This window comes from Manis javanica, chromosome 13 (genome assembly GCF_040802235.1).
Source record: "Manis javanica isolate MJ-LG chromosome 13, MJ_LKY, whole genome shotgun sequence".
NCBI lineage: Eukaryota > Metazoa > Chordata > Mammalia > Pholidota > Manidae > Manis > Manis javanica.
This window is the reverse complement of record NC_133168.1, coordinates 75,370,346-75,396,449: the sequence shown is the minus strand read 5'-3', so window position 1 is coordinate 75,396,449 and position 26,104 is coordinate 75,370,346. Positions and strand designations below refer to the sequence as shown.

The window sequence follows — 26,104 nt, the reverse complement described above, 5'->3', positions numbered from 1 at the left end:
ATTGGGAGTCATGGGCTTCTAGTCTCACCCCAAGAAAACTGGAATTTGTGCCCTGAGGTCCCACCCGATGCTGAGTTAGTAGCTCCTCTAGCGTCACCAGCCTTTGAAGCAATTGGCAGGATTACTCCATCTTAGCTGCATATTTTTCATTTCTCTTTTATTTTTCATAACCAAGCCAATTTTCGCATGTTCCATGCCTTCACAAAATTTCTCTTTATGATAACCAAATATCATAATTTGCTATCAGTTTATCCCTCCCAATTAATACTGTTGATTTGAATAGTGGTCTCCTCAAGTAAACAATGTGAAACACAAAAGAATGATGCTAATGATGGGGATTATAGGAAAATGCCCTCAAATCACACCTTGTGTTACATTCAAGTCCAGTTCTGCTTTAATGTATAATGCTTGCATTTCAAAGTATGTATTAAACAAATAATATGTAAATTATGCATCTCTTTGAGCTTCAGTTTTCTATCTATAATGCTTATTGTACAGACTTGTTATCAAGTTTAAGATGAGAAACTGTAGGTTAAATGCCTAATCAGTTTTAAAAGCCACTACTTGGCTAGATGTTAAAAAACAACTCTCATTGCTGCCCAAGAACTGACTTTCCTAATGAATGCCTTATCTTGGTCTTTCTCAAAATGCTGGATATTGTCATAGCAACCATTCAAACCACACTGTCTTACTTATTAAAAGTCTCTTCTCACTTTCAGGAGGATCTAGTATTTTGCTTCTGGGAAAAATAGATTAGAAGTTTGCAGTTATGAGTTATGATCATCTGAAATGATAAATTTACTGAAGTCAGGATTGTGGTTTAAGATTGTATGACAGTGGGTTCAAGATGTTGGTGAAGTTTTAGGCAATAGAAGATGAAAATGCATGGTAACAAATATGGAGGTAGCATGGCAATGATTGATTCCTCACAAAGGAAACAAGAAGATCGAGGCTGGCAGCTCTAAAGATAACTAAAAACAAAAAGAAAAAATTAAAAGAACATCACAAAAAGTTTTGAAACATGATGGATTCAACAACGAGCTAGGAAATAACCATGATAAAACTTATCTTTAATGTGTCATTCTATAAACTTACAGCCTTATTTAAAAAGGAAACTTCGCCTTTCAACCTACTAATTTTAACTTTAATAGATGATGTCTCATTTCTAACCTTTAACTATGCAGTCATCTCTAGAACACTTATTTATACTCCAAAAACCTGATGATGTAATTTGGGTGTGCTGCCAACGTGCCCTTCTGAAGTCTCTGTGCAGCTTAAACCGTAAGATGTGAGCTTCCAGCTCCCAGATTCCAGCTGACAGTTTTTCTTTGTATGTTTGTTTTACCCACCCACTCACTGATCAGGCATTTTAGCACATCTGTCTCTTTGTCCATCTGTTTCACTGCAACCTCAGTAAGCATGCTTTTTCCTGGAAGTGGCACCCGCCCGTCACTTCCTCTCATAGTCCTTTGGCAGAGACAACTGAAGGGGCCACTGCAAATACAGAGGCATCTGGGAAATGGTCAGCAAGGTGTCCAGGAAGAGGAGGAAGCAGATTTTAATGAGGTGATAGCAGTCTTTGCTACAATACTTCCTTTTCTGTGTAGTTGAAAGAATTACAAATAATAGGTAAAATACTTAGTAAATACGAAACTTCGAACAGTGCTTGGTAGTTATCGTTATCCATTCATTGTGCAAGCATGCATTAAGTGCTGGTTCCAGTGATAACTGGGTACTTGGGAAATCGTACTGTAAAAATCCTCCTATGACATATCATGAGTGTCCTTCAGTTTTGAATAAAGTTAAGAGTGGCTTTGGTGAAAATTTGGGAAAATATTATGGACTTCACATGAATATTTGCACCGAGACAAAGATGTTTTTTTTGTTTTTTTTTAGCTATATTCTCCATTTTCTAAGATTCAGAAATTAATAGCTCTTCATTTACTTCTGTGTTTTTATTTCTTTAACAGAAACACCCACTAATAATGTGCATCTCCTTTGTCTTAACATTATTATTGTCTAGTTAAAGTGGAGGCTCTGTGAACTGAAGGATAACCCAGGCCTTCCCCACGTTGCTCTCATGGAAAAAAATCTCCAAAATAGAGGGAAGATCCAGGATAATGCCTGCTGGTACAGAATCCAGAGACGAGATGCAACATGTTATATGATCCCTGTGTAAAATGAACCCTTACTAAATTTTGTTCTTTGGCATTGTGTTGTCAGTCAGGAGTCTGACAGCAAGGGCATGATTTCCCAGGACTCCAAATGTCATTTTGGAAAAAAAAAAAAAAAACAAGATAAATGGGCAGGTAGGAAGGAGTTCAGTGTCCTTGTTAGTAAAAGCAGGAAGCAGAGTTTTGAGTTTTAGATGCCTGCGGACACAGAGACTCAGTGGTTCAGTCTGCTAGGGCTGCCAGAACCAAGTGCCACAGACTGGGCGGCTCAAGTAACAAAACTGTATTTTCTCGCACTTCTGGAGGCTGAAAAGCCAGGAGCAAAGTGTCAGCAGGTAGCTTTCCTCCGAGGCCCCTCCTTGGCTCCTAGCCGGCTGTCTTCTCCCCGTGTCTTTACGCCGTCTCCCCACTGTGCGTGTCTGCGCCCTAATGTCCTCTTACGGGGATCCTGGTCATACTGGACCAGGGACACCCTGATGGCTTCGCTTTAACTTGATCACCTTTCTAAGGTTCTAATTCCAAGTAGTCACACTCTGAAGGGTTAGGACTTCATCATGTGAATGTCGTGGGGACACAAGTCAGCCCGTGACCCTCAGATGCCTGCCAGATGCTGGCGGATAATGGCGGTGAGGGTGCTGGCCGCCTAGTGGCCAAGGACCTGGATGCCTGCGAGGCTAGGCCACCAGAGGTGCATAAATACCCTTTGTCAACATCTTGAAATAGATGCGCACGTTTGTCCACTTTTTTGTTTCCTTTCTTCCAAGAACCTAAATACAAGGAAATTGCCCAAATTTAAATGTTAGGACCTACAAAGAATTGGTATTTATAGGAAGTTTAGTAAAGTTTAAAATTCGAAATGTGAGATGAGATATACAGTAAGTAAATAAGGTCCTGGGCCCTTGAAAACTCAAAAGCCAATTTCTCATCAAACTTTTGTAAAAATATCACATGACTTGTTTTCAGTGGGTCCTTTCCATGTGATGACTGTGCACGATGGTACAATATCCCCCATTTTTTATTTTATAAGATTTATAAAGTCTTCAAAAGTTGAAATGAAGCAAAACCTTGTAGGGACACCCCCCGTATAGCCTGTACCTCCGTTCCCCAGCTGCTGACACTTTGCCATGCCTGCCTTACTGCACTTTCTCCTCCTCCGTCCTTCTTCTCTCTCCCCTCCCTCCCTCTGGACGTCAGCCATGGTGCTGACATCAGGGCGCTTGGCCCTGAACCCTGCAGTCTGTATCTACGAAAAATAAGACACTCTTCTCAGGCACGGAACCTGATCCCGCCCAAGAAGTTGAACATGAATGCAATGATATTATGCAATTTATATTCAAATGCCCCCATGGTTCATAAATTGTCCTTTATAGGTCTCTTAAAGAAAAATTACTTTTGATCAAGCATTCAATCAAGCAGCACGCATGGATTGCATTTAATTACCATGTATCTTTAATCTCCTTTAGTTTGGAACACTCCCCTCACACATACCTTTTTTGTTTGTTTGTTTGTGTTTTTCAAAAATTGACATTTCAAAGAATCCAGGCTGGTTATCTTGCAGAATGTACTGCAAACTGGATATGTATTACTGTTTCCTGATTAGTAGGTTCAGTTAAACATTCGTGTCATCAATACTGTATACTTTGTAACTGGTGAGGCTACTGTGTTCGTGTTGTTATGGTGATGTCTGCCAAATCTCCCATTGAGGAGCAGCCCTTCCCTGGGAGAGGTGAGGTGCGACACTGTGAGACTGTGCAGGTGCCTGACGCCCAGCAGCCTTCCATCCAGTCGCTGTAGCATGTAGCATCTATTGGGGTCCTTAACTGAATTAATTATTAGATTAGTGATTTTAAAAATATGATTTTCTTACTCTCTCATTCTTTCCCTATCTATCTCACCTCATTCTACGTGGAGAGCTCCTCCTTATCCCCACCCCTAGGCTTTGGAGCCTCCTTTACACTCATTGATTCTTCCTCTAATCTGTTATAATTCATTTCCATCATTACTCTTCTTTATGTTCATTTTGTTCCCAGACTTGGCCACTATGACTCCATTTGTCACATCCTTACTTCCTAGTGCACACCACATGTGCATGCACACACACACACACACACACACGCAAATTATGTTCTGGGCTCACATTATACTTCTTCTGTCATGGATTTGGTACCAGTAATCCTAGTTCATTTAAGCAGGAAATTATATTTGGAAACCAAGATTTGGATGTTAGGTGGGCCCATTTCTGCTGAATAACTGATTACCTCTTCATTGTGCCAATACTGGTATTGGTGTTCTGGAAAAAATATGTGAAGATGTGTACACAAAGCTATTCATAGAAGCATTATTTCAAAAAACTGGAATCAGCTGAAATGACCACCAGTAGAGTATTGATTTAACCATACATGAGATCACTATGTAGTTATGAAAAAAATAAGGAATATCTCAATATACCACTACAGAATGAGTTCTAGGATGAATTTTTAGATAAAAACTGAATTTTGATGAAAGTGTATATAATATGCTATCACATGTTATCATCTATCTAAGAAAGGGGCATAAAAACCAGACACATGCATCCATTTTACCTCACATTAAAAGTTCTACAACCATACACTTTCTAGAATGATAAAAAACACAAGAAATAACAAGTGTTGGTGAGGATGTAGAGAAAAGGGAACCCTCGTGCACTGTTGGTGTGATTGTAAATTGGTACAACCACTGTGGAAGACAGTATGGAGATTCCTCAGAAAATTAAAAATTGAACTACCATGTGATCCAGCAATTCTCCTGCTAGGTGTCTATTCAAAGAAAATGAAAATACTAGCTTTAAAAGCTGCTACATCTCATGTTCATCGCAGCATTATTTACAATAGACAAGACGTGGATGCCACCTGAGTACCATCAGTGGATGAACGGATAAAGAAGATGGGTGTGTGTGTGTGTGTGTGTGTGTGTGTGTGTGTGTGTGTAAGTAATGGAATATTGTTCAGCCATAAAAGGAAGGAAGTTCTGCCATTTTTGAAAACATGAGTGGATCTTGAGAGCATTATACTCAGTAAAATAAATCTGATTGAGAAAGACAAATATTCTGTGATCTCACTTATACGTGGAAACTAAAACAAACAGCTCACAGATACAGAGAACAGATTTGGTTGGTGTTTATGTGGGAGAGTTGAGAGAAATGGGTGAAGTAGTCAAAAGACACAAACTTCTACCTATTAAATTACTAAATCTTAGGGATGTAATATACAGCCTGGTGACTATAATAATGCTGTTTTGTATATTTGAATGTTGCAGAAAGTAGATCTTAAGTTGTCATCACAAGAAAAAAATTGTAATTATGTGTGATGATGAACGTACTGTGGCAATCATTTTGCATATATAAATCATCTTGCATACCTGAAACTAATGTACTGTTATATGTCAGTTTTATCTAAACAAATAAACAAAAAGTTATATGATGGAAAGGTAAGCCAGAACTCTAAAACTTAAACAACTAGAAAGAAGTTGCTTTGGAATATGGAATAAATAGACTATAGCAGACAGGATAGGAGTGAGATTCTCTGACCATTTCATGTATTTTCTACTTGACTTAGAAATTTATAAATATTTTACATGATTATAAAACAGAATTAAACATTTTTGAAAAGCAAGCTAAGGATCAAAAATAAGAGGAAACAAATGAATATAAATACACCTTCTATTGCAGACACAGCCATACTATTCCAAGTGGCTTTAGAACACAATAATTTGGCTGTATGTTAGGGGGGTAGATCCCAAAGCAACAAGACCTCCAAAAAAAAAAACAACAACAACAGGAAAAACTTACACTATTTTTAGTAACCAAATTGATGATGTTATTCAGAAATGGTTGTGTTTATAATATTAAGGTAAAAAAATTAATTATGTGACATTAATTATATAATTTTCAAGATTCTCAGCCAGAGAAGATTAAAATATGAAACAGAAGAGATGATATAAAAATCCTCTACTGCAGGCTTTTCTTTTTCTGGGAAAAATTGAATTGAAAGTATCAGACTAAATTCATGATGTATTTTATCTTAAAACAAAAACAAAAACAAAACCCTATCTCCGATCACTGAAATGGCTGAGAAACATTGATAAACCCAGTAGCCAGGAGCTCCTCTACCATCCAGATATGGTCTTTAAACACCATTTTTCTTTGGAGAAATGTCTGATTCCAGGTCTAGGACAAAAGATGTTCGAATCAGACTGGAACCTCTTATCATACCAGACAGCAAGGAAACTTGCAGAGGCTACAGTTCTATCAAGGTTTGGGAGCTTCTTCTAAGAAGGTCTCATCAGCTAAAGATAAGCATCAAGAAAAAGTAATAACAGCAGGAGGTGGACATCCTTAATGATGCTTTTTTAAATTGTACTTTTTTATTGCTAGAAACAGCTCATTTTGAAAATAGGTAAGCATAGAAAAGAAGAAAGCATTTATTTTGCTTTCCTATACAAAATTTGCTACTGGGTAACTAAATAGTAGTTGAGGAAATTTTATCCTGATAGAAATATTCCATCTAATAGTTGGAGAAGAAAAAATAACACTGAAAAGCCACTGTATTGCAATCTTGATGAATTAATGGATCTTCCACGGAGAATCAATAGCTACTGACATCCCAAGATAAAGGACACCCAGAGAGATGGAGAAGGAACTTATAAATTCAAAGTGACATTAGAGAAATATTCTGGAATTAGACAGTACAACCTTGTGAGTATGACCCACTGAATTGTACACTTCAGAAAGGTGAATTTTAGGGTATGTGACTCACCTCTTAATAAAATATGTTGAAAAAATAAGATGTAAGAGATATCTTCTCTCGCCATCAAACATGGGCCTTATTTGGATCCTGATTCAAACAAACATTTGTGGGTAATCCATACTGTAAACAAAGGGATATGTGATAGCAGGAAAGACTCACTTATACTTGTTTTTTAGATACAGTAATGATATACTGTTTATGTTTTAAAGAACCCGTTCTCTGGGAGATACATGCTGCAAATATTTGCTGAATAAGTAATATGATGTCTGAGATCTGCTTCAAAATAAGAGAAGAAATGAAAGTGGGCAGAGATACCAATGAAACAACCTGGAGCCAGGTTGATAAGTGCTGAGTGATGAGTGTTCCTTAAGTCATTCTGTTCCTTGGGATGCGGATGGAGCTGTACCTAATGAAATGTTTTTTGTTTATTCATAAGTATGTCATGTTTTCTCAGTTTCAAATCCTACACTGTGAGGTTCTTTCTCATTGCCGTTTATACCTTCTGCTACTATGAAAAACCTGGTTTCCAGAAACATGAGTAAGTTTAATAATTTTTTCATTCTTAACTATGCACAAAGTCTCCAAATTCCTACCCCATACCACTACCAAAGGTAAACTCACTGACCCTGTGACGATTCAGCAGCATTACACTCATCAATAAGAGCTGTGACCTTCAGGGATGTACTCTGGAGGCCTGTGACCTTGACACATTGCTTCCCTGAGTAGATGATTACAGGATAGAATTAGTTAGGGCCAACAGCTGAACTGGGAGAAATTAATACTACTTATCCTTTCTTGCAGCTGAATGTCAGAGTCTAGGAAATTGTCCCGATTTGCACAGACTTCCAGTGCTTTCCTGGCTTCTGGTGTCTGGAGGGCAACTCAAGCAGGTGTCTGCTTAGAGGGCAGGTATGACAGAGGACTTGTAGCATGGCTGTACTGTAAGTGTGCAGGGATTTATCTTGGTGCACAATGTCAGTGTGGACCCAGTGTTATTTTTTTCCAAATGGCTCTCCATGATTGAAAAGTTTCTTTTCTCCCAATGGTTTGAGATTCTATCTTTAGCCTATACCACATTTCCAAAAGCACTATTGGGTGTATTTGTGAATTTCTTGCTGCAAACTCTCTACTCATGTTCAAACATCATAGGGGTTCAATATAGAGGCTTTATGTTATGTTTAATGTCTTCTGTGGCTAGTCTCATCAGTCTTCACTTTAGAACTTTTCTAAGTGTTCTTGAATATTTATTTTTCTATATTTTTCCATCTACATTCAGATAAGAAACAGTCTTTTTGAGGGGATCATTTAGTTTGTTTTAATTACTAGTTTTGCTCATTATTTTATCTGTCACATAGTAAGTACTTTAAAAACACTTGTTTAATGAGCCAATGAATATTACATTTCACACTTATATTAATTATAGTTATAAATATTGTCCTCTTTAATCTCATAATTTTATCTAGTAATATATTCACTTCATAGTCTTTGAATTTTTAGCAAATAAGAAAAAAACAATGCTTTTTCCTTAATATGTTCCAGATGAAAAGCAAACACCAGTTTATATATGTGTATGTATATTTACATGTGCATATGCACATACACACAGAAGCATACACAGATGTATGTATACATGCATATGTGTCTGTATGTGTATGTATGCATGTATGTGTGTGTGTGCATTAGTGCCCACATGTGTAATTGACCTCAGATCTAAGGATAGTTATCCATTTGCTTTTTCCTCCCTGTCAATACCACTTGTAACACATGGTTTTTATTCCAGAAGCCTGAGTGTCCTACAGAATGTCCTCACATGGTCTAACAGGTTCTGTCCTAGCTCTGCTCCAAGAATAGAAACTTAATAAAATCAGTGTATTGAAAAATGTTGATCTGTTAAATCATTGTTATCTCAGATTCTTTCCCCCCAAAGGTGGGACCACCTCAGCATCCTTGTGTGCTTTTCCCTTTGCCCTTTTCCTTTCGAGTTTCGTGTATTGCCAGAGAGCTGGTGTGCTGGATTATAAAACCAGGGAAAACAAAGTGCTTCATTAAGTCTTCACTTGACTTAAAACCTAGCTGTTTTCTGCTGTTGTCTTCACTTTGTGCTGCTCCAAACATTTTATAAATTGACAAAACTACTCAACACAGGCAAGACTTATAGACGTCATATGCCTTTGGGCAAACAGAAGTATTACTATTTGTATGTTAATTCTAGGATCTGCCCTTTAAAGCATTATTGATGCCACATTTGATATTGGTAGTTTGTTTCTCTCTATACAACATGCGTTGTATAATAGGCTTTCTTTTATAGTCTGTATAGCCCGTTAGAAAAGTTACATGACGGATTAAACCTTTTCCCTGTCTGCTTTTGAGTAAACCCATTCTCCTTCACAGCCTTTGGGCCTAATTTCATCTAACATCTCACTGGATGCCTGAGGGTGTGATCCTGAGCACGGAGAGCCCCCTTACTTCTTTTAGGGTCCTTGGGGCCCCAAGGCCTGCCTTGTTTGGGGCATTTGTCTCCACTCCTCCAGGCAGGTCAGGGCGTCAAAGGTGCATGGCTGTCTGGGGTACCTCAGCAGCCCTCGAGCAGAGGCTGATGAGGGTGCAGGATGCCTGGGGGCCTGGAGTGGAGGCTTTCATGTGGGTGAGGAGAGGTTGGGACTGAGAGGCCAGCGGCCAAATGCCAGCCCAGCTCTGGTGCTTGGCAGAGATTCTCATCCTGACAGCACAGTCAGGGGTGCCGGGGAGATGATTCACATGCAGACATCTGGGACCCCCACTATGGATATGGATTCTGTAGGATGGGGTGTGCAAATCGGTCCTTGGTGGTGCCTTGCATGGTCTTCTGAAGGTTTCGCCCTGGTTAGAGGCCGGCCACATATCCAGAAATCCTGTGTAATTTTGGCTTATTTGTTTAGTCTTCCTGAACCCTAAGTGACTCTGTTAAATGCAGAACATAATATTTGAGAAAAGGTTTGAGGTTAAATGTGTTGATGTTTATGACAAGGATGTAAAGTATTGTGCCACCAAGTATTACTCATTATCCTGGCCTGGTCACATAGTGGCCGTGGCAGATGATAGGCAGTGACTTAGCTTCCTTACCCTTCAGTTGCTTCATGTAGAAAACAGAGTATTAATAGTACCTACCTACCTCACCATGGTATTGTGCAGAGTAAAATGAGAAAATAGAACAGTGCCTGGCATGTGGACAACTTAAAAAATGGTAGGTATTGTTGCTATTACAATTATTTTATTAAGTCTTCCAAACTTACTTATTGAGCACCTACTGTGTGCCATAGGCAACCATTAGTAGGGTGACCATATGATTTACTTTTCAAGGCTACCTCTGACTGTTAAAGGGGAGCTATTTATCATCTCAGTGAGACACCAGGTATAAACTCACCAGTTGTGGGCAGACCAGGGTGTGCGTCACCTAACCAAAATGAACTAAAGATGGGAAGGGTTGGGAAGGGGTTCGCTACCAGTTTTTCTCTTCACTTCTGCCCCTCACAGGGTGTAAAGTATCCTCTAAATAAATGTTAAAAACCTGTGAGGGTCATTGACTTTATGGAGAGCCAAGTGCGGAGTTCCCCTGGGGGCCCCCCCGACTGCGTCTAACTCTGTCTAAAGGCACCTCCTCCCAGCCTGAAGAATGCCTGCTGTTCTTCTCCCCAGCTGCACAGGTCCCTTGGCCCTCTGTTTGTTCATCCTGTTCCCTCTGCCCAGGAGGTCTTGCCCTCACTTAGGAGTTTCCCAGGGCTGTGGTGGAGCAGAAATGCAGTGGCCTGGAGCATTTATCCTCCTAGTTCTGGGGGCAGGCGTCTGATATCAAGGAGTCCACAGGGTCGTGCCTCCTCTGAAGGCTCCAGGAAAGAACCCCTCGGCCTTCTCCAGCTGCCGGCGCCTCTTGGCTTCCGTCTGCGCCTGCATCCCTCCAGTCTGTGCCTCCATTTCCACATGGAATTTTCCTGTGTGCGTCTCTCCTCTTGTATAAAGATGCCATGATGATTTCATCTCAACATCCTTAACCAATTACATGTACCAAGACCTTATTTCCAAATAAGTTCACATTCTGAATGGGCATGGATTTTGAGTAGACATGGTTCAAACCACTGTACTTCCTTTAGTTGGAAGAAAATTAGAATGAAAGGGAGACTAGAGCTTTCTTTGAAATCAGGGCACTGCAGAGCCATCCCTCTGAAGCCACGCCTCTGTCTTGCTGGGTTGAGGTGTGTGTCCCATTCCCTCATGAACTCAGTTATGAGTGATCGCCCATCTCAGCTTCCCTCTCTCTGCCCCAGAGTGGAGGAGGGAACCTGACTTACTGTGGGTACAAGTAAGATGTCAGTCTGTAAATCTGTGCCTGACATGTCACGTCGGGGGTTTCACTAGCTTCTGTTAGAGAGGATCACAAAATACCGGCCCCAAACTTGGAGGCACTTCTCATGGCCCCAAACATTTCAATACCCTTGATAGATTTTGTTGAATTTCATCGGTTGATTTCATGGCAGAAGGCTGAGTGGGCCCCTGCTGAGCTTTTTCTCTTCTATTCCCAATACCCTCAACACATTCATAATTTGAAAATGTAGAAGACTCAGTCAACAGTTGTAAAGGAAGTTCATTACAAATAAGTTCTGTTGGATAAATTTAGGAAAGTGTTTTAGTCAAATACACTGTTTATTTATCAGTGACTTCAGAGCAAAGGTTCAAAGCTAAGTCATCACCCTGGACAGTACATCTTTCTCATTTACCTGCAGCTGACCCTGGGCCCCCCCACCCCCCAGCAGCACATCTCACCTGCAAGAGCTGTGACCTTCAGCGATGTACCTTGGAGGCCCATGACCTTGACACATTGCTTCCCCTGAATAGATGCTTACAGGATAGAATTAGTTAGGGCCAACAGCTGAACTAGAAGAAATGAATACCACTTCTTCTTTCTTGCAGCTGTATGTCAGAGTCTAGGAATGTGTCCCAATTTGCACAGACTGACGCCTTCCTACCTTCTGGGGTCTGGAGGGCAACTCAGGAAGGTGTCGCCTTCACGGGCAGGTGTAACAGAAGATAGCCATTTCATGTTTAATTTATTCAGAGCAAAAAAATTGTTGCACATGATGTAAAATATCCAGGTTATGAAACAGGAGCTGACATTAGTAACAGTGTGTTGTATTTATATCTAAAATTTAAGCCTAAGGCTGGAGACTTAAAGAATTTACAGCCAAGGTGTGAAACTATCTCTGTGTCACTTGTTTTGAAAAATACATAAGAATGCCTGGCAGCCCTCGTTGCTTCCTCGACACTGAAGATCATGGCTAATTATCACTCTCCCCAACCTGCCCTACTGTGTGGGCGACCTCTCCACCAACTCAAGCTGCGCCTAGGATCTGAGGGACACAGGAGGCCTCAGATCTGCCTAATGCCCCTGCATGATGATGATGGCATTCGGCTACATTATCTTGCATGGCAGGAGTGCAACTCTTTGACTTAGGGAGAAACTTGTAATACGGAAGAATAAGTTGTCCCAAATTATTTTTCTCTCCTCTTGAGTCTACACACATCTCATGTTGTAGCTCTGTTAGGTGTGTGACTGAATGAAATTTTTTTTCTTTTGTCATGAGTTTTTTTGGGGGGTAGGGTGGGTGGGATCTATTTTAAAGTAGTCAATGTCTCAAAACCAAGACTCTGACTTTCCACTAATTCCACATAAGCATTTTCTGTGTTGTCTAATAGTTTGTTTTGAAGACATAAAATAAACTGATTTTGTTTCAGGGTGACTACTGATTTCCTGCAACCCTAAACAATCCGTGCATTCCTGGGCTTAGCTGGCTAGTTCCTAGGTCTGCAGGAACCAGCACTGGGCTATAACCCATGCAACAGGCAGCAGTTCTCTGTGGTTCTGAAGGGCAGGGACAGGATGAGTACCCTTGTGTTCACCCAGGAGAAACCATGGATTAGAAATACAGCAAAGGAGGGGGTGAAGTGGGAAGGGAGAAGGGTGGGGAGAGGGGTGGAGAGCAACGAGGGAAAGGGGCAGGGTGGGAGGGGAGCGGAGATCATCCCAGGGCCATCAGATCCTTTTAGAAGGGAAATTACAGTGGGCGGAAGGGAAGAAAACCAGAGAGAAGCCAGAAAATAAAGTGATGACAGAATATTTCTCAGGGCCTAGCAGTAAATAGGTCCTAAAGAAGGATATAAAAGTGTTTTTATCCATAGTATTTTTTTTCTTTCTAGAAATGGCCCCATTGCTGCAAAATATCTTTTGTATGCGTTAGCAAAATCTCTTTGACAATAATAAATTTTCTTGTTGAGCTTTGAGGAAAGGGAAAAGCAGGGAGAGAGGCAGCATATGAAATGATTAGTCTGCTCATCATTTTGCCTGTGTGTCAGTTGCTTTATATTTTCTTTTCCTGGGGTGAATCATTTGGGGCTATAAATCATTAGGAGGAAGATATGAAGTAGATTACTGCTATTCAAGATTCATCTCCATTTGCCATACATGCATGAGAAGGAGAATACCATGCCCACCCCCCAAGAATAACTAGAAAGCAAATATAGTGACTTGTAAAAAGCTAATTTTGTTGAAAAAAGTCATTATATAAATGGAATTAATATGTATATGTATATTTAATTGTAATATTTATCATAAGTGGTAACAAAATATTTGAAGCATCAACACTTAAAGACACTTCTTGTAAAGTTTACCATATAAACTGATTTCGACTTGTTTTTGACAAGTGTGGGACTGATCGCCTGTTGTCCTCTGTAGGAAAGGGTGAGCCAGGGGAAATGAGGTTTGCGAACTCACCCACGCTCACAGGGATCCATCTGCCACATGGCTAAGGTGCAGCAAAGTCCATTGATTGTCATTCTGTCTCCGTCCCCTCCCCTCTGAGCTCACCCTGGTATAGGTCCTCCTGAGCAGTGAAATGTCCCAGGCCTGCCGTGGGAGGGACATGGATGGTGCCATGGCTCAGACCCGCGCTGGTAGTTAGTGTGGGTCTAACTGACCCCTCAGCCTTTGGCAACCAGAGAGGGGGCCTTCCGGTATCTCTGTGCAGTATAATATCTTTGATCATAGTTAAACCCAGTCATAAGACATGTGAAATAAATCCAAAGCATAAATTACAAAACATTCATCTTTTAAAAGACTCCTTAAAAAAAAATGAAAGATCAAGTGGAAGGAACAGTTTTTATTCTCATCCAGTTCATGTAGATTGGCATTTAGTGTTCATAGAAAACTATGGAAAGGAGCTGGAGTTCACCAGAAGATGATGAGTGGAGCACTTCCGTTTGAGTTTCTCTGACTCCCTCTGAACCTCTCTAGGCCCCTGGTGTCTTTAATCGTGTTACTGTATTGTTAGCAGCAACTGTACCATACATTTCTTAACTGTTACTTTAAAAAATATCTTTAAATAACTTCCTAAATAATTGCCATTTTATTTTTCTTTGGTATAGAAAATACATTATTAAAAACTCCAGCGGGCTTACAAAAAATTTTTGTTAAGAGTTCAGAAGATCCTAGTAATAAGCATTCTGAAAGAGAAAATTTAAGTTGTTTTAACAAGGGTTTCCTCAAAATTATTCAACAAAGAGCTACTTATTGTCAAGATGGTTTTTAAAATTAAAATCTGATAACATCATTGATTATTAAAGTATGAAATCTTTTATCTGATAATTCTTGACTGATTTATTGCTTTTCAGAAAAGAATTTGTGTGCTGTCAAAAGTTCAAGGGAAAATCAGAGATTTTCAAATGATAATATGTAAGTTAGTATACAATAGAAGTATGTGTACAGCCTTCCATCCAAATGAAATAATTTAAGCATTTTCTATGATGAAATAGAGTTTAAAAGACTTGGAAAGAACTAGAAATGGATGAATAAGATTGAGGATATTGAAGATAGCCTGGCCTAATTTAAAGTCCACATAAATTGGTATATTAATCATACTGATGGGTGTACATTGATCAGTATGCTTATAAAAATAAACTGCCGGAAGGTTCTGTCCAATATGTTCACTTATATCAGGACCTCAAGACAGGTGGTGCCAGTGTTGGATATTTGACAGAATACTGGGCTTAGAGCCAGAAAACCTGGGCTGCAGGGCTGGCTCTTTCAATTCCTGGTTATGTGTCTTATTTGGGTGAATTACTGAAGCACCTGAAATGTTTCCTCACTTCTGAAATGGCTGCAACAATTGGTATGTGCTTCACAGGATCCCTGAGTCATTCAATAAACCCAGGTGGAGCATGTATTATGAACAAGCCTGTACAGTAGATTCTATAGATACAACATTGGAAAGATTCCGTATCTTTTGTTGAAGATGGCACAGAGAGACATATAAAAAATAAGTGCAGCAGAACATGATAAGCGCTGTCTTCCCTTGTAGGGGTGTTGGGATCTCCAGGGGACGCAACATCCCACCTGGCCCTGTGGGGCTGCTGGGACTGTTGTTGAGCCACCTTCACACACTTGTACTGATTCCTTTAAAACTGGCACTAGTGCTTTTGTCTTTTTTTCTTTTTTTAATCATATCATCCCAAACTCTGGCTGCCTTGACTATCCCTGTCACAAGGGCTCTCTTCTCTAGTTTTTAGCAGTCCGAGTATCTGACTTTTCTTCTAATCATGCCTTTGTGCCTGGGGCAGCTCCACTGCAGCTTCCAAACCCTGCTCTTCACCTGGGGCCCTGTGGACACGTCTGACTCCTTGGTCTCCCTGTCACTGCCCCCCTTCCTCTCAGCCATGTTTGGATAAAGAGGAATCATCCACTTGGGGACTGTCCTGGCTCCACATGTAGGAGCTGGGGGCCTGTGTGGCTTGCCTTCACCTTCTGTCAAATGGCATTGAAATGAACAACAATGACAAACGTGTTTAAAGAGCTTTATTTGTGCCAGCACAGTTCTCAGGGCATCCACGTGACACATCTGGGACTGGGCACAGGGCCTCCCTCAGAGGACTTGGGGGTTATTAAATCTCAAGACCTTATAAGACTGTCCAGAGGATAGACAGAGCTCAAGAACTTTGTATATTTATTTTAGTTTTATTACTAATGGAATTGTTATTGCTATAACACACAAAAGCACTTTGTTAACTGTATGGTATTACTAACTGTTTTGAATCTCATTATTAATCATTTTGGAGATTATCTATATAAATCTTCTTTAAATGTTTGGTAAATATTCCAATGACTGTTCAATTCCCAGGAATTTTTCTTGATAGAGTAACTTACTTTTACAAGGTCTAAAAGGTTGAAAAGTATTAGCAGACTTTTCAAATTTTACTTATTTCTGGGTTCCTAGGTGCATTACTCTACTCTCAAATATTTGAATCCTAACTACATGTCATCAAAGATATTTCAAAGATGTTCTTCTTTGGAAAAAGAAAAATACATCAATGTCTTGTATTTTGTTGACCAAAGGCCAACTGGGTGAGGTTGATAAACAATTTCCATGTAAGGAGTCCTGCAGAGAGAGAGCCCAGCTCCTGACCTCAGGTCCCCATGGGCAGCAGCTCTACTTAACCCCCAAGGCCAAGAGCAGCTGGACCAGTTACTACTGTTTAATCTACACAGTTTACAGCACTGCCTTACTAGGTGAATTAAAAAGTCATGATAACAAAACCCAAATTGGTTGTTTCCACTTTGACAGGCAATATTCCAGTTATTGAGGAAACAAGGTAAACATGACATTGCTTTTGTCTTGAGGAATTTTAAAACCAAGTTGGAGAACTCTGCTCTTTACCTCAAAAATTTCTCCTCCCAAAGCTGAGGAATTATTTGTTTGCCATGAGAACTCAATCTTACTTTGGGCTTTGGAGTAGCTAGACATCTAAACTTCATCCAGTTTGTTGTCCGTGCCCCGTATCAGTAACGTGGCTTTGACCTGAGCTTGCATGACAGGCAGTTGTGCCGTCTGGCAAAAGGGACTTCTCCAACCCACAATTTTTGGGCCTGCCAGAGAATGGAAAAATGATGGTTTCGGGAGCATGGGGGAGGCAGAGGAAATACGTTCCATGAATATCACTATAACTACTGAAATCTGTCTGAGATCTTCCTAGTCCCCTTTGCAGCTCTACCCTGAACATTAGGGACATCTGGATTTAAAGGGAAAATCTCAATTTTTGGATTTCTTCCCATCTGTCAAACTTTAATAGCCCCTGAGAATTTCCTCAGTTTCTTCATGTATTTCACAACATCTGAGCATATAGGGACATTTTTTGTATTGATTTTTAGTTCACAGAAAGCTGGAATATTACCAGAATAATTGTCACATCTATGTTTCTTTAACTATCTATTTTAGTTAAGGTGACGCTAGCTGCTGTAACAGCTGATCTCTGCAGTCTCAGTGGCCTAACATAACATAGGATTGCCTCTCCCTGCGACACTGTCTGCTGTTCTGGCAGATCAGCCCTCAGGGACCCAGGCTCTTTCTATCTGTGGCCCTGCTCTCCTTATGGGGAATCAGAGATTTTCTCAGTCACCTGGTAGATGGGGACAGAGACTGTAGGAAAGGGACACCTGTTTCTTATCTGTCTGCCCAGAAATGACACACATCACTTCTAGCTCTATTTCACTGTCCAGCGCTCAGTCACACAGCCATACCTGACTGCAGGAGAGCTGAAGGCAGTCCCCTTGCTGCTCTAAGGCACAGTGAACACTTCTTTGAAGCAACCAAACACCTTGAAGAAATGGCAACTGGCTTGGATACTGCTTCTGTGTAGAAGACTTTAAGGGCAGGTGGACCTGAGCTTCCAGAATTTGGAAGATGTGTTCCCAGGAGCAGGACAAAGGGTGAGGGAGGCTTGCATAGGCTCAGTATAGCATAGGGAAGAGCGCAGCCTGTGCGTCCATTGCATAGTAGTTGTGGGACCTCTCTGAGCTGCAAGGAGGTCCTTATTCCACCTTCTCTGTACATTTTCCAAATAGGATTGTTTGAGTCGAATCGAACAGTAAAATAAGATTCTGAGCCTTTATTGACATAGAAGATAAAGGACTTATCCTCTTAAGTTTTCCAAACTCGTAAATGAAGACAAGGATATTAATAACCGTGCACTGAGTTACTACCCTTGACTGGGTTCTGCATTTTTTATATGTCCTCAAATCTTCAGGCCATTCTTCAAAGATGGTAATATTATTACCAATGACAGATGTAGAAACAGGAGCTTAGGGAGGAAAAGTAGTTTGCTAAAAATCGTACAGCTAGTAAGTTGTATCTGTTTGACCTTAAATTCCATGTTTTTTTCTTCCACAGTCTTCTGCTTCCCCATGGAGTGCTGTGTGGCGCTTATGACTATTATATTTGTTCAGTCCTTCTTTCTCATTCCTTCCCAGTCATTTGCATTTTCAACTCACAGACATTTTATCTACATCTACTAGGTTCAAAGCACTGTCTGAAGCCCTCTGGTAAATAAAAAGATGAGTGTGACCCAAACGCTGAATTTCCAAGTTCCCCGTCAGAAGACCTCACACACATGCCCCTCACATACACGGCCGAAGCTCCAACCACTGCAGTAAGAACGGCGTGGCAGGCAAGACGGCTGGAGGCCAGATCGGAGAGAAAGGCCTCCCTTCCATCTGGGAGGGTCCCAGGAGGCACTCAAGTCCTAAACTTGGAGGGAGGAATTTTATCTGACCAAATTACCGAGCCTTCTTGCAAAGAACACATACATGGATAAAAACCCCAGGGGATGTCAGGATACTAACTCTCAACTGTTGCTCCTGTCCTCACGTGTCCACCCTAGGGTGCTCAGGTCTTGATGTCGGTTTGTTTGAAATGACCTAGGGTAAAGACTGTACTGTTCCCAGAGTTCTGGCTGAACACGGACTGATGATAACTGGTGATGGAATGTCTATCCATCCAATTAAAATGGAAAGCAATAGTAAATTAAAATAGACTGTTGTTGGCTATTACTGCTTAATGAACAACCACAACATTTCAGTGCTATCCATTAATAAGCATCTCTTTCTGCTGCCTCGTGAGGTCAGCTGGGGGTCTGGGCCCCATCCTGCATTCAGCTGGGCAGCTGGCCGTGGCGCCACTGCCTGTGGGCCTGCGGCTGGGCTCAGGGCTGTGCCTGTGTGCAGTTCTGGGGCCCAGGCTGAAGAGGTAGAAGCCCCCCAGGGACGCTCTTGATGACCGTAGCAGTGGTGCACATACATTTTAAGGCCCTGGTTTAGTCACATTGGCCAAATTGATCACATGGCTGAACCCAAAATTTTGGACAGGAGGAGGGGACATGAGAGTGAGTAGTTTTAGAGCATGAACTGTGTGCCACCGGGCAGTGAAGAGGAGGTGAAGAGGGTGAAGCTCACAGGACAGCTTCTTTAGAAAAGAGAAAATTCGAAACACTTGAAGAGGATAGTGAGATGTTAGATTTTCTTTAAAAGGTAACAGACACTTCAGAAAGCTCACGTAGCACCTGACAGATATTCTTGTGCATAATGGCTGCAGGGAGAGACAGGAGCTAAGGGACAGTTACATAGCTACTGTAATGATGAAGGGCTAAAATGGGGGCGTGACGGCTGGGATGTAAGGTCACCAAGGATGGGAGGGGACTTTGTGAGTCAGAGTCAGTTACTCTTGGGGCCTCGCTGGCTGCGACACTGCGATGAGGGTCTGAGGGGGTGGTTCTATTGGTGCCACTGGGAAACACAGTGGGAAGGTCAGGCTCTCAGAGGGGAGCGCCGGCCCCGACACCTGCATCTCAGGGATGGTGGTGCTTTCATGGAAAGGCGGAAAGGTAGGGGCGGGCTGAGGGCACCGAGAATGATGAGCCTGTGACCACTGCTGGGTAGGCGCTGTCCTGGGGGCGGGACACAGAGCTGTGGGGATGGGCAGCTGGGAGCAAGCATATCAAAGGGACCGAGGTCCGGGTCACAGGATGGGGGAGAGGTGAGCATGGGATGGAGTTAGAACTGGAGGGCTTCCTGGTGACCTTGCTGAGCCCGGAAGGCAAACACCAGTAAGTGGTGTGTGGGCGGGAAATGCCTGTGAGCGAGCAGCCCCCCTCTTGACTGACAGTTTTACAATGAGAATACAGTGCCCTAGGGCTGGGATCCAGGGGTTTGTTTCCCATCAGTATCACCGAGTCTTGCGTTCTTTGAGCGTTTCTAAGATGAGAGAGAGCGCCAGCAGGTAAGTGTGCAGATGCCAAGATTCCGAGGTTCACTGAGAGAACCAGGTCTTGCTTTGTGGAAGGCGGGCCGCAGCCAAGTGACCATTTCTGTCCCATAGATAGTCTAAAATGGGATTTGATTTAAGACAGTCAGGTTTCTGTCCTAGCAAATTATCTGCTTTTAACTTAATTCTACAAATTTTTTCATTCTCCTATTCATACACATCAATATATAGATGCAGCACATTTTTGTATATGTTCACTGATTTTAGTTGTGAGATTGGATAAAATGGTAAATGACTCCTGGGATGGCTTTTGTATGCTGGTTATTTGCTTCCCCACTGGTGTGGTCATTGTTTGCTAGTGACGTGGTAGGCGTATGTGGAGCCTACTATAAATACATTTATTTTAAATTCTCACGAAAAAAGCCCTGTTGTTGCTAATACCCAACTCTCTCTGCATTTAAAAACAGAAATGCATACCAGTATTTAAATTTGATAATTTTATGGATATCACTTATGAAGTCAGTTTTAAAAGAAGCTACTTTTCACTGAGCTTATGTGTGTGTGGTATTTTTCTCCTGTCCCTTGGAATCTTAGCTCTCTGTTGTTGTGTCTCATCTTTCCCCCCATGTTGGTTTCAAGCCCCCATCCACTGCTGCTGTGTGACACACGCATGTGTAAGCATGGTGGCCCTGCTGGCAGGGTAAGTGTGCCTAAGCTCATCAGTCACCTTCCTTTAAGTTCCACATCTAGATGTACACCTTGTACCCACACAGATTTCCAAGTCTTTGGCACACTCCAGGACTGAGGACAAACTGAGCTTCACCTGGCACTTTACTGCTTACATTTTCTTCTACATTTTTGCCTTGCCTCCCACAGAGCTGTGACCTGGATCAGCAGAGCATCGTTCACATTGTGCTGAGACCCCAGAGGCCAGTCCAAGAAAGGAGCACAGCTGGCAGGGACGGCCGGCGCCGACTTGGGGAGGGCTCTGGGAGGGAGCCTGGGAGCCTGACCCGCGTGGACCTCAGCAGCTCTGTCCTCCCGGCCGACTCGGTGGGCCTGGCTGTCATCCTGCACAGGGACGGCGAGGACGCCCAGCCAGCTGCAAAGCCAGGTAACTGTGCAGACTCTGCCCCAGCTACTAACGCCTGACTATGTGTATATTCAGTTCATGATAAATTCTAATCACTAGACAGTCATCACTAGAAGGAGAGTACTTACTTGGTTGTAAAATTGGGAGTGAACACATTGAATAAGTACAACAAAATAGGGTTTTCATATTAAGAATAAACAGATGGAGAAAGTGTCAAGACCATGATAGTAGTATTTTTTGGATGGGGCAGGAGTGGCGGGGCGGCGTGACATGCTGTGCTAGGGTCAAATGTATGATTAAGGTGCATTATATCCTTCTCAACTTGTGCCCTTTTTTTCCTTCTAGTTCTTATTGTCTTAATATATATTTTCCATGATTATGTTTCTTAAGACGTAGAAAAAATTTAAAAAGCAGAAAGAGAACTAGGGGTAGTTTTAGTCATTTGCAGGACCTAAGGCAACATATTACAATGCCAATAACATCCTTTGTGTGAAAGGTTCTTCTTTCTCTTTATTCTACAACTCACTTCAAAAATGCTTTTCTTGGACAAAGATAATGATGCCTTGGATATTCTGACAATATTAATGTGTTTTCCTCGGTCTTGCATTCCACAATCTAAATAGTCAGTGTTTAACAGGATTATTTTTAATATAATTTGTGACAGAAAACTCCAAAAATTAACAATGACTTCACCAAGGAGAAGTCTATTTCTCTCCAACATACAAGTGGAGGCACTGGCAGTCCTGGGCACATATGGCTGTCACGGTGTCAGAGTTCTGGAGTCAGCAAGATGGAGGCCTAGAGTACAACAGATGCCTCCTGCTAAATGCACTAAATACAATTTTATAAAATTTTCAAAAATCAGAGGTAAGATTGCCAAAAAAGAAAAATGAAACAATTTCTAGGAACAAGTGAAAAAGGAGAAACAACATAGTTGTCTATAAATAGAAAAATGGGTGCACACAGAATTTAAGTACATGAGCTGATGTTCTGATGTTCTTGAGGCAGTTGTGGAGGCTGGGGGAGGAAGGCTATCCCTCCTCCTAGGTGCATGCACCAGCTACCTAGGAGACTGAAAAAAAATGTGAGAAATGGGAAAAAGCGTAAGGAATAAGGAAAAATAAGATAAATTTAGATTTATCTCTGCCATGTCTATGTAATCCAGAATGAAGAATTCATATACATATTGGCCTCAGACTTACAGTGTGTCGGATGTCTTCAGAGAGAACTCCATGGCATGGCATTGATGCCTCAGGAGAAAAACAAGACCTACTAATAGGGCACACATGATCAAATGTTGTAAATCAAACAGAGAAATATTCCACCTTGAGAGGAAGTGAGTATACGCCATAAACTGGAAGATTGGGTTCCCCTGAACTTGAGAAAGTAGAGTGACAAGTTGAAAAAAAAAAAATATATATATATATATATATATATACTTATTTTAATTAAAGCATAAAAGCATAATAAAATATGAAACAGAAGACAGATATAATAAACAAAGACAGCTATTGAATAGAACATTATTAGAAATTTTAAAAACTGTCAATAAATGTGTTAGAACAGCATGCAATGCCAAAAAGAGTTAATGACCTGGAAGATAGATATGAGGAAATTAGCCATATTGGGATAAGGATAAAAATGTAAAAAAGTAGTTTTAAAAGATTAGGAGTCTGAAATAAGAAGGCTGACTGTATTTCTGATAGGAATTCCATTATAGGAGAATGGAGAACTCAGAGAGGAGAGACAGTTTTCTAAGAGAATAGCTGAGAACATTCTAGATGGATAAGTTCTCTGATTCAAATGTATACAGTCCCAAAAAAGATAAATAAAAAAGCATGCAGTTGGTCTCATTCAAGATAAATAAAAATAAATTTGCTCTATAAATGAAGTAAAACCTTAAGGAAAAAGAGAAGCTCTTAAAATCAAATAAAGAAAAGAGATTACATAGAAGGGAGCAATATTTGTGTGGCCACTGATAGGAATGCTGGTGGAGTAATATAAGATGACTGGAAAACTCCTGTTTACTTAGACTAATGCCCAACACACCTACAGAAATTTTGCTCAGGGATGAGAGGAAAAGGAAGGTGTTTTTAAACAAACACTGAAAGTATTTGAACTCAGTCTGAAAGAACTGTTAAAGTATTTACAACAGGGAAGAATGAATTGGAACCCAAGATTATCTGGGATGCTCAGCAAATACAAAGATACTAATGGATCAGTCTAAATGAATATTGATGTAAAAAATAATATTGATCAGTTTGATAGGTATATAAAAACCAAGGGACCAAACTAGTAGATAAAATAACATTTAGGAGAAAACAATGACCAAGTAACATAGAAATGTGCTCAAGGTATTATCAATAATAAGAGAAATTAATGTTAAAATAACAATATCATATCATTGCACCCTTACCTGATGGGCCAAAATTTAAAAACCTGACAATACCAAGTGTTGATTAGGATGTAGAAAAGTAAGTGTTTTTATTCATGATGGTGGGACTATCAGTTGATTCAAACACTATGTGAGTAATTCACAACTTCACAATAATTAGTAAAATTCAAAATGTATATGTTCTGAAACTCAGAGTACATAAGGAGACATCTGTATGGATCATCATAATAAGACCATTTGAATTTGTGAAAAAGTAGAAACACCATAGCTGTTTGCAAATTAGGTGGATGGATAAGTAATCACATTTTTATAATGGTTATGGTAAATCTATCATATAATTGAAACAAATTACCTGCATCTATCAATATTAACACATGTCCAAATGAAAACGTTAAGTTTTTTTTTAAAGTTTTGTAAATTGCAAATGAATGTTCAGTAAGGAACACAGTTTATGCAAAACTTCAAATCATAAAGTCTAAAATAATTGTATCTATTTTTTATGGATAGGATGACCATGTAATATATTTTATTCAAACAGGATATATTTGAAAATTGAAGGTTACATTAAAGTATAATTAAATTGCACATTTATATACCTTTAAAATATTTATTGATCAATAAATTGGATTTATTACATTAGTAGAACTGTAAACTAGTTCTTTAATATTTTCTAAAATAAAATTATTTCTAGTTAGAAAAAATAGTCATGTGCTTTAGAGCAAAGTCAAACCTTTATAATCACTGCACATTAATAATAATATTAGCAGAATAAGTATCCTCTGTACATGTTCACACATTTAAATATTTCCTAATGTATCTGAATCTGCTATCATGTCAATGTTTTTTATCTGAGGAATTAAAAAATACAATCTTATTATTTTATTTTATTATAAAAATGCCTCCAGTCTTCTTCAGAGTTTTATTCTATGATTAATGTATTTAAAATTATTGATATTTTCAATCAATTCTCTCTCTAGACCATAAGATTTTCATTTAAGAAAATATACTATGTAGAGATTGAGATACCAGTGGGTTCTCATAAAATTCTGCTAAATATCTAATATTCTCTTTATACTTTAACTGAAATGTATAATTATTTCAACCTAAACAACAAATTAAATAAACCCATATAAATTTACACACTATGGTAAAGGACACCCTCACCAGAGCAAGTCTTCAGCTTACTCTATGCTCTGTGACAAGACTGTTCAGCTTTTACTTCCCACAGAGCTTCATCACATCTGACCTCTGTCATGCTGTGCTTGTTTGCCCATGCCCGGTGGCCTATGCAATGTGTGTGTTCTGTGGGGGGTGCTGGCCATGGTACCACTTGCTGGCTCCCCAGCTGGCTGACATGGGACATCTCTGTGAGCTTCTGCTACCACCCACCCAAGAACAGCAGTGAGCTCTCCTGGCACCCTGTGTGCTGTGCTCATGGGGCTGTTAGTTATGTAGCATCTCAAAGGGATCAGGAAAGAGATATAGGTTATCCCAAGTCAACGTGTAAAACTTAACCCTGTGTTAAACTGAATCCCAAACTATAGAGAGTCGTCCTTTGATCTTCAGAACTGGAAGGAATCATCTCCTTTGCAGAACATTCGTATGTCTTAATATTTTCTATTTTGTACTCTAGTTGCTTCTTCATGTACTTTATTTCATTGAAAATAGGATATTTGACCAATTTACCATAGTGTTCCCCAAAATCTCCTAGAAAAGTAGTGATAAATGTTTTCTAACTTTCTTAAAATTATAAATGTGGTAAGCCATTCACCAGAATTTCTGTGTATTTTACTTTTAGAACTAATGTTTTATTTTAAATTATACAGAGAAAACAAGACTTCACCTCTTAAAATATCTTGGTAATTTCAGTATTTGAACGAATGCATTACATCATATGGAATTATTTGGAATGGAGAGTGTACTTATATGATCATATTTCTTTAATAAAAATCACAGTTTAGAGTCCCTAGAGCAGTGATTCACAAACCGTAGCATGCAGCAGAATTATCTGTAGGTGCACATTCCATGCTTATTCCACGACCAGAAACCGATTCAGCTGGCTGGGGGTAGAGGCCTAGAAACCCTGGGGCTGACCACACTCCGAGAAACTTCCTTACTGCAAAGGATTTCAAGCTTAAAACTGTGGGTCCTTCCTAGAGTCCTCACCCAAGTGGAAGAAGGGAGGCAGACCAGGGAGAGAGAGGTGGACAAACCAAGTCAATCAGTGCCATCTGGAGCAGTCTCATATTTAGCAGGTGTTATATATTATACATCTACCGTGTGTTTCATTTGGTGAGGGGGGGGATCCCTGATGATCAACTGCTTGAAAACTGCCTCAAAGAAAGAAACTTAAGAGAAATAAATCTACTTTCTGTGTGTTTCCAGGGTGTTTAAATTAGATAAAGAAGAGTTTAGGTGCTGGCTGAACAAGACAGGGCTATAAAGGGTGAATAGTTGTGCTGTAGCCACACAAGTAACTGAAACTAATCAGAACTTCTGAAACCTGAGAACATGTTTTTTAGGTATTTATAGATGGAAAAAGA

General features: G+C 40.2%; 1 protein-coding gene across 5 annotated transcripts in view; it reads left to right on the top strand.

The window, feature by feature from the left end:
• Positions 1–26,104, top strand: part of PRKN (parkin RBR E3 ubiquitin protein ligase) — a 1,215,897-nt gene that overhangs the window by 390,290 nt on the left and 799,503 nt on the right. For all 5 annotated transcript variants that reach the window (XM_073219865.1, XM_073219867.1, XM_073219864.1 and 2 more), the window contains exon 3: positions 20,950–21,187. In XM_073219865.1, the coding sequence (XP_073075966.1) occupies positions 20,950–21,187 (238 nt within the window). The remainder of the gene's footprint in view (positions 1–20,949; positions 21,188–26,104) is intronic.